This window comes from Magnolia sinica, chromosome 2 (assembly GCF_029962835.1).
Source record: "Magnolia sinica isolate HGM2019 chromosome 2, MsV1, whole genome shotgun sequence".
Lineage (NCBI taxonomy): Eukaryota > Viridiplantae > Streptophyta > Magnoliopsida > Magnoliales > Magnoliaceae > Magnolia > Magnolia sinica.
The window spans coordinates 110627753-110636324 of record NC_080574.1 but is presented as its reverse complement, the minus strand read 5'-3'; the positions used below and the strand labels follow the sequence as shown (position 1 = coordinate 110636324).

At 42.3% G+C, this 8572-nt stretch overlaps 2 protein-coding genes across 2 annotated transcripts in view; one reads left to right on the top strand and one right to left on the bottom strand.

The window, feature by feature from the left end:
* Positions 1-248: 248 nt before the first annotated feature.
* Positions 249-737, top strand: LOC131226823 (uncharacterized). Its single transcript, XM_058222548.1, has one exon. The coding sequence runs from the start codon at positions 249-251 to the stop codon at positions 735-737; it is 489 nt and encodes a 162-aa protein (XP_058078531.1).
* A 6535-nt stretch (positions 738-7272) lies between these two features.
* Positions 7273-8572, bottom strand: part of LOC131230083 (uncharacterized) — a 28128-nt gene continuing 26828 nt past the window's right edge. The window contains exons 2-3 of the mRNA XM_058226005.1: positions 8038-8096; positions 7273-7636 (exon numbers count right to left, since the gene is read on the bottom strand). Coding sequence (XP_058081988.1) covers positions 7438-7636; positions 8038-8096 — 258 coding nt within the window. The 3' untranslated portion in view covers positions 7273-7437. The remainder of the gene's footprint in view (positions 7637-8037; positions 8097-8572) is intronic.

Here is an 8572-nt window from a genome sequence, read left to right as displayed (position 1 = left end):
AAGAACATAAACGAACCTCTGTGGGGCTCAAACTGGGTTTTCATTCATCTATATCAAATGCGGAGGAAGGTGGAAAGATCTGGTTCTTCCACAACAGCAACCTCAACGTCTTAATTATGCACAAATCAAATCAGGTGATGACTGTCCAACTGCAAATTCTAAATTTAAATTTACTTTTCTATCTATCCATTGTATATGTAAAATACTCTAGAATGCAGAGGAGACCGCTATAGACAGATCTTTTGTCCATGGCCATGAGCATTTCGGGCCCATGGGCAGTGGGCGGCAATTTCAACATTGTCCTATCCACTGTAGAAAGACAGAGTAATAGGAATCAGGATTTGGGCAGCTACACGGAATTCACAGATGTTATGGAATCTGCAGGATTGATGGATGCAGGTTTCAGCGGTAACAGGTTTACTTGTAGCAATAATCAAGCATGCAACTCGCGAGTTTGGGCTCGCCTAGATAGGGTCTTATGCAATGGCACTTGGATTAATGTTTTCCCCCATTTCCAAGTCAAGCATCTCCCTCGTGTTAACTTCAACCATTATCCTTTGCTATTTCTTTTTCCCCCAGCAATGCCATCCTTCCCGAAACCTTTTCGTTTTCAGCGAATGTGGACCTTACATCAGGAGTATCCAACTGTCATCTTGCAGGCCTGGAGGGAAGATCTCTCATATCAGCCACTTATTAACCTTATGCTCAAACTGCGGAAGGTTAGGAATCATTTGTGAGATTGGAACAAATCGGTTTTTGGCAACATTTTCCATCAAATCAAATCAGCGGAACAATCCATTGTCTTCATGGAGGAACAGGCTCAACAGTTATAGGATTACAGTCGCGAAGAGCTTTTTGAAGCCAGGAAATGCCTGGATCGTTCGGAGCTGGCCAAAGAGATTTTCTAGAAACAAAAGTCCCGTATTAATTGGCTCCATGAAGGCGATCAGAATACAAAATTTTTTCATTTGTCAGCCATTAATAAGATCAGGATAACTCAAACTGATGAAATCCTACTAGATTCGGGTACCAAAATTTCTGATCCCAAGCAAATTCAAGATGCAACGATTTGGTATTTCTCCACGCTGTTTAAGTCGGAACCTACATTGATTCAAGCTAGCATCTTCGATTCCATCCCGCCGTCCCTATCTGAATCTGATAATGAATTCCTGATGAGATACCCCTCATTGGAGGAGGTTAGAAGTGCAGTCATGTCCATGCCAAGCGACGGGGCCCCCGGCCCCGATGGTATGTCGGGGGCCTTTTTGCTAACAGCTGGGATATTATCGGCCTGAATGTCCATAAAGCTGTGATTAATTTCTTCCACGATGGAAATTTGCCACGTTCTTTCACGGCCTCTCTCATTTGTTTGATCCCTAAGAAGGCAGCCCCTAAAGCCTTTTCTGATTTTCGCCCTATAAGCCTTTGCAACAGCATTTATAAAATTATTGCCAAAATTATTCCTGACAGATTGGCGCTTATCCTTCCCAACATCATTTCCCAAGAACAAGGACCTTTTGTTCGAGGTCACTCTATAGCGGGAAGTGTAGCTTTGGCTTAAGAGATGGTTAAAGAGATAGATAGAAAAGTCAAAGGCCGGAATATTATCCTGAAGTTAGATATGGAAAAGGTGTATGACCGCCTAGAGTGGGATTTCCTTAAAAGGGTTCTGTAGTGTTTTGGATTCTCTCAAAGCTGGATTCACTTAGTAGAAAAGTGCTGGAGTAACAATTGGTTTTTAGTCAGTATTAATGGATCCAACTGCGGTTTCTTCATGTCTACCAGAGGTCTCCGGCAAGGGGATCCTCTTCCCTGAGCCCTTTCATCCTAGCAGCTGAGGTTTTAAGTAGAGGGTTTGCCAAACTGTTTCTCAGTCACAGCTGTATTCCGTTCAAGTTAAAACTAGGATGTGAATAGATCACTCACCTTCTTTACACAGATGACACGGTTCTCTTCTTTAATGGTGGCAGCCCCTCTGTCAAATGGTGACAGATTTCATCTCCACATACCAAATGGCATCAGGTGAATGTATCAATTTCCATAAAAGCTACACTCATCTCCCTTCCTCAATGCCGATCAATAGAATTAGAAGCATCCAAAGGCTAACTGGTACCCCCACTTCATCAGTGCCCTTCATTTACCTCGGGATCCCCCTCTTTAAAGGCAGGATAAGCGTCCCTCTGTTTCGTCCTCTGTTGGAAAAAATCGAAAAGAAAATTCATGGGTGGAAGGCTCGTATCCTTTCTCAGGTGGGTAGGTGCATGCTTATTAACCATGTCCTCTGTGGAATGCCTATACACGCCATGTCGGCGGCCTCGATTCTAGCCCAGATCCTTCAGAGATTGGAATCTAGTTTTTCAAAGTTTTTTTGGGGTTGGCAAGAAGGAAAACACAAATGTCACTAGATAAAGTGGAACAAAATCTCTATGCCTAAAGAGGAAGGTGGCTTGGGTATCAGAAAACTTTGAGATGTTATGGCTGACCTCAGATTGAAGATAGCCTAGATAGCTAAAGTTCGTCCAAATAGAAGTTTGTGGGCTGCTTTCATTGTGTCGAGATATGGCTCTCTGTCGGATGATACGACGGGCACATCTAGGTCCTTGCTCTCCCCCATGTGGAAACATATTCTGGCACTATCCCCGGTTCTTGATAGCCACATTCTATAAAAGGTGGGATGTGGCTCCCTGAATTTATGGCGAGAGAACTGGACAGGGAGGGGGCGCTTAATGGACTTGATAGGTCAGCCGATCCCCACTGATCTGTTACACATGACAGTTAGCAATCTGATCTCCACTGACGGCATCAATCCTCGATCTCCAGCTCTCAACCTTCTTCTAACGGGTATCAAGGAACACATCATACACTCCAGTATATGCTTGTCGAACCAGCCAGACCGTTGCATCTGGCCCATCCATCAGACTGGCTATTACTCACTTAAGTCAGGTTGGACAGTCTGCAAATCTGCAGGGTAGGTTTTTAACTCGGCCAAGCGAATTTGGCATCAAAGACTCCCCAACAAAATCTCCATTTTCACTTGGAGGCTGTTCCACCAGGCCATTCCCACAGATGACAGGATTCAATCGAAGGGTAGCTCCCTTGCATCCAAGTGCATATGTTGCATCAGTGAGCAAAATTTCTCTCCTCATCCGGAGACGCTGGACCACCTTTTCTATTCTGGGGCGATTCCACCACTGTCTGGATAGAGTTCATGGATATTTTCGGTATCTAGCTCTCTTCTCCTTCTTCAACCATGGATCTCTTCTTTTCATGGTGGAATCCCACACATACGGGTAAAAAAACAAATCTTCTTCATCGCATAACTTCGTGTCTCATTGTTTGGAAAATCTGGAATATGAGAAATTCTGCCAAGTTCGATGGGACCGTCCTTTCCAGCAATAAGGTCATCAGTAATGTCAAATGCCTGCTGGGGAGGATCTTCCATGATTCCCATGTTTCGAACCCGATCGCTCTCCACCTTGGTCTCTACCACAGGCCCATTGCGCCCATTTCTAGTCATGTAGTTAAGTGGTCCAGACCACAGGCTGGCAAGGTAAAATTTAACATTGATGGGGCTGTAGCTGGTAACCTCGACCCGTGTGGGGGTGGTGGCATTTGCAGAAATGCCAATGGTAATCTCATTTTTGCTTTCTATTCGGGCTACGGACAAGCATCAAACAATATGGCCGAACTTCGAGCCCTTCATGATGCGATGCAACTAAGTATAACGCGGGGATTGTAGGATGTGCTCATTAAGTCAGATTCCTCCTTTGTGGTGGATACTTTCAAGGGGACATCGGGCCTTCACAGGAAGTGGGATTACTGGATGTCGAGAATAAAAAAGCTGCAAAAGGAAGGTAATTTCTCTATTTCTCTTATTCCCCAGGAAATCAATGGTCCGACGGATGGGCTCGCTCGCTTGGGAGCGGCCAATCAGGGATCTTTTCTGGCCAATTAGTGGGCTGATCTCCCTAGTCTGATCAGGGGGTTTGTTTCCTCGACAGAGCGGGTATAGGAGCATTAAGGAAGAGCTACCTTCTGTTTTCCTTTTTCCATCGTCCTTTTTGTATAGACACATGATAGGCGGTACAGGGCCTCTTTTTCTCTGCCCGTGTGCACCTAAAATCCTTCCCTGTAATTTTGTTGATGATATGAATGAATTTTCTATTTTTTTATTTTCTATTTTTAAAAACAAATATGCCCTGAGAGTGATCCATTGATCTTATGTTACGCAACTATGTTGGATATAAACCTACAGTAAGATCATCTACACCAGTTGGCATCAAGACGAGCAGATTAAATTTAGCATGCGAGGAAGTAGCACAAGTGCAATTAGCAGGCCTCTCCACTTTAGAACCAAATGCTTTAGCAGGAATTCCTAAGAGAGGTTTGCATATAATACATACCCACGTACCCACGTATTGCATTAAGAAACGTTGGGACTTTAGCTGTTGAATCTGATTTATCTTCTGATTATCCAAACCGGTTATTTGATGGGTCTCACTTTGTACTGTGGATACAATAAATGAAAGCTCCTATTTTGGGTCGTTTCAAACCTTTGATAATTTGGCTCTTTAGATTTGAACGTGGACGTCACAATGACATCAAATAACCTTTTTATAACCAAAGAGTTTAAAAACATTCAAGCTAGAGCTGTTTTGGCGTCAGTCATTCTGGGGAACCTTATCACGTAAACGGTCTGTCTGGTCAATGAGAAGAATCCAAATCTAACAGCTAAAGCCTCAGTCGTAATAAGGTAGCCACTGAACCTCGGTATCATATGGTGGCATGTTTCCACCAGCCGATTGCATCTTAATTGATTATCTGAACTGTTCATGTTCTGGACTTTATGCTACCCAGGCCTTCATAAGGAGCATTTGTTGAATGAATGATTCGATGCGAAGATGAACATTTTTTGGTCATATTCAAATCCAAGAATCAAAGGTCAAAATTACCGATGAAGCACGATTATAAGACCATATATAGTATCTAAACTGTAGTTAGGAGACATGAATATGGTTCAGGTCATTCCAAGGATGCAATCTAAGGGTGGGAACCTGCCACCATACTGGCATGGGGCCGAGCACGAATCCTATCAAAGCCTTCTAGCGAACCTATATTTTGGAGGGGTGGAAACGGCTGTCCACAGGTCAATTGGTCCAACCTGTTTCTCATGCAGGTTCGGGCCAAGCAAAATGGTAATAGGTTGGGATAGGGGTAGAAACATTGCCCGTTTTAAGTAAATGAGTTGGGCTCAGGTTTAACCCTACCCAACCTTTATATTTTTTATTTTCCTATCCAACCTGACTGTTGAGATGAGAGAGCTGGACCAGGCCAAATGACCTAACCATAGCCAGCCCAAAACCCAAATTAATCGAAATTATAGGCCACAAGTATAGAGACATCTACATGATGTACGTACGTTTTTATGTATTCACTAATTGGGCTGAGCTGGGCATAGCTTTCGCCCCATATTACATTCTTAAACCTAGGTGCGATAATGCTGGGTTGGGTCCCGTCCGGTTTGGGCATGAGAAATTTTATGTGGGCAGGTTGAACCACAGGGTAATGGGATGCAGGCCGCTTCGGAGCTTGAATTACTTGGCCATTTTAATAAATGGGTGGGGCTTGGACTGACTTTGACCCTCCCTGAACCTGACCCTGACCCTGACCCATAGCCACCCCTACTCGTATGTCCATTAGTTAAAAGGTCACATCCTTGGATCACGGGTTGCGGCACTGTCTGGTAATGTCACATCCTTCGATCATGTGTTTCGGGCCCAAAACGTGGACACAGTTGCAGCGTTGTCTGGTTATGTCACATGTGGACTTGTAACTGCTTCTTTTGTCATCTTCCGTTTGTTTGTTTGAGTCGGTATTTTTTGGTACTTTTATAGTCGGCTGGCTCGAAGATGCTCATCCCATCAAGGAATGCTTATCGCAGCTGCACAGCTAAAAGGAACGAAGTCACGCGCACTGTGCATGTGCCACAGTTGCCCGCGCGCGCCAGATCTTGCCTATTCATCAAGTGGACACTTAGTTAAAACATGTTCTAGTACAAGATACAGGGCAGTGTATTCTTAAAAGGTGATCCCTATGTGAACAGGAAGCGGACAGCAATAAAATGATAATCAATGGTTCACATGTGAACCGCCCAGATCTTCCACACATGAGCCACTTGGGCATATGTAGCGCGCTTGTATGGGATGATAGTATGAGCTTCCTTCCATTAAACACGTGATAGGACCCACTGAGGTCGCACCGTTTTGCCTCAGACAACCTATCTAGTGGGCCTCAATGTGGGATGACATGGTCCAAATATCAGTCACGCACTTATCCAACTGCCCTAAAGAAACAGAACATTGTTTAGGCTTTGGCTTCATCTAAGACTTGTCAGATTATTTTATACGTATAGAATATTTTATTGAAACCTAATCAACTTAATTAATCAACGGTTAATCCGGCATTGTTACATTTGTCGAGTTATATGTAGATGCTAAATTAATATTTTTTGTTGAACTTCTTTAATGCAAATATTATAATATATATACAAGGGACCGTTTGGCATTGCATGCATCTAGAAAATGCATTGTTGAATAACAATAAATAATATCTTTAAATCATTTATTGAGTATCACTGATTATTAAAAATAGACATGTTTGAAAAAACAAATGAGAAATAAATAATCCTACTCACGAATCAAAGAAGAACCCATTTTGACAATAAAGATACCCACAATCAACAAAAACTTTCCATAGATGCACTACAAGAAAAATGACCTTTACCGGCGGCCAAAACCGCTCCTAAAAGTCCAGAAACCATTGGTAGAAGAATTCGCTCTGTATCTTGTACCGGCGGTATCTATTTTTACCGGCGTTTTTAACGGCCGCCGCCAACAGTCGACTTTGACCGGCGCAAACTATACTTTACTGGTGCTTCTGTGACTGCCACTAAAAACTATAAAAGCACCGCTAATGAAGCGCCGCTAAAAACTCTTACAAACGCCGCTAAAAACTGTAAGAAAATGCCGGTAGAAGTGATGAGAAATGCATGTAAATTTGGTTAGAGACGCCGGTATAAGCTTTGAAAAAGCCAGTAAAAGTGCTCATAATAGAAATTCCTACTGATTCTTTACTAATCCTTTCACACAAATTCCTGTTGATTCTAACTAATCCTTTCCTATAATTGCTGTCATATAATCAAATCTCCATCGATCTAACTATCAAAAACCTATGATTGAATGACAAGAATTTGAATTATCCAAAAATCTAACATTCAACAAAACAATTAATGGTCTATTTAAAGTTTTCAAAACAAACTATAAATGTCTTCCTTTCCTAGCCTTCCACATGAACTGTTTCAGTAAGGTCCCCTTCTGGACCGATCATATGTCTTCCTTTCCTAGCCACATCTTCTGGCAAATGTCTACAACACCAACCTCACTGGCCATGATCACGTGTCCAGTATGTGTGATGTAGGCCCTTTTCTTGCAATGAGCCTAAATTCCTCCTTTGGAAGTTTCCTTGCAATGGGCTGAGAAGCATAGCTAATTCGGTAAGCGGCACAGCATTGGGATTATATTGCTTGGAGCTGTAGAGTGCTGCAGAACCAGGCTCTCTATTTGTTGAAGACTTGAACCTTTATAAACAATCAAGGCCCATGATAAATAAGAAAATAAAAGGACAATCAGCTTCACAAGTCACCTCTATAGTTGGGAAAGTGTCACAGTAAAAAAAAATTGCCATTGTATCAATTGGAACTTTTCTTCTCTTTTCTTTCTTTTTTCATTTCCTTCTTTCTTAATGATTTGCCTTCAATTGGAACTTCAATCACATTAATAAATTGTCATTGTATCAAACTATGTGGTGCTACAAGGCTTACAAGCACCACAATACAACCCCTACTCAATTGCTTGCTGGAAGGTATTGCAAATCATAAGCAACAAAGGAAACAAAAATTGGCCTTGTAAAAGAAAACCAGTAAGAAAAACACACCAAGTATGAAAAAGTTTAAAAAGATAAAAAAACAAAAGTCATCACCTGATATTCTTGAAGTGGATTTCGTTGCTAGTCAGGCATGTACAGGAAGCATCCAAAACCTGAAGAAATAAGAAAACTCAACAGTCAGAATGTAGATGATAAATATGATTGATTCAGTTCATTCATATTCGTAAGATTCCATTAATTTACCTTAGGGGCCGTTTGGCCGGTCAGATTGGAAGAGATTAGAAGTTAAATCCTGGGATTGGCTGGGCGTGCCAAACAGAGTCGGTAATCTGATCCCAATCCCATGGATCTTAAGACAATCCACTGACAACACCATCATTACCTTTAAATCCCATCCAATCCACCCTAATCTGTTCAAATTTGCCTGGGACATGTTTGGTTCGTGGGATTGGAAGGGATGGGAAGGTTTAATCCCCGGATTGGCTAGGCATGCCAAACAGACTGGATATAGCAATCCAGGGATACAGGCTGGATGTATGTATGCTTGCGCGGATGGATGGATGAGGTGTGTTTGTGAATGTGTGTATGCATGCATCATGATGGATGGATAGATCCACAATTTTCTCCA

Excerpts from the sequence above, each read along its gene's own strand:
- LOC131226823 (XM_058222548.1), top strand. The coding sequence starts at position 249 with ATGGCCATGAGCATTTCGGGCCCATGGGCAGTGGGCGGCAATTTCAAC.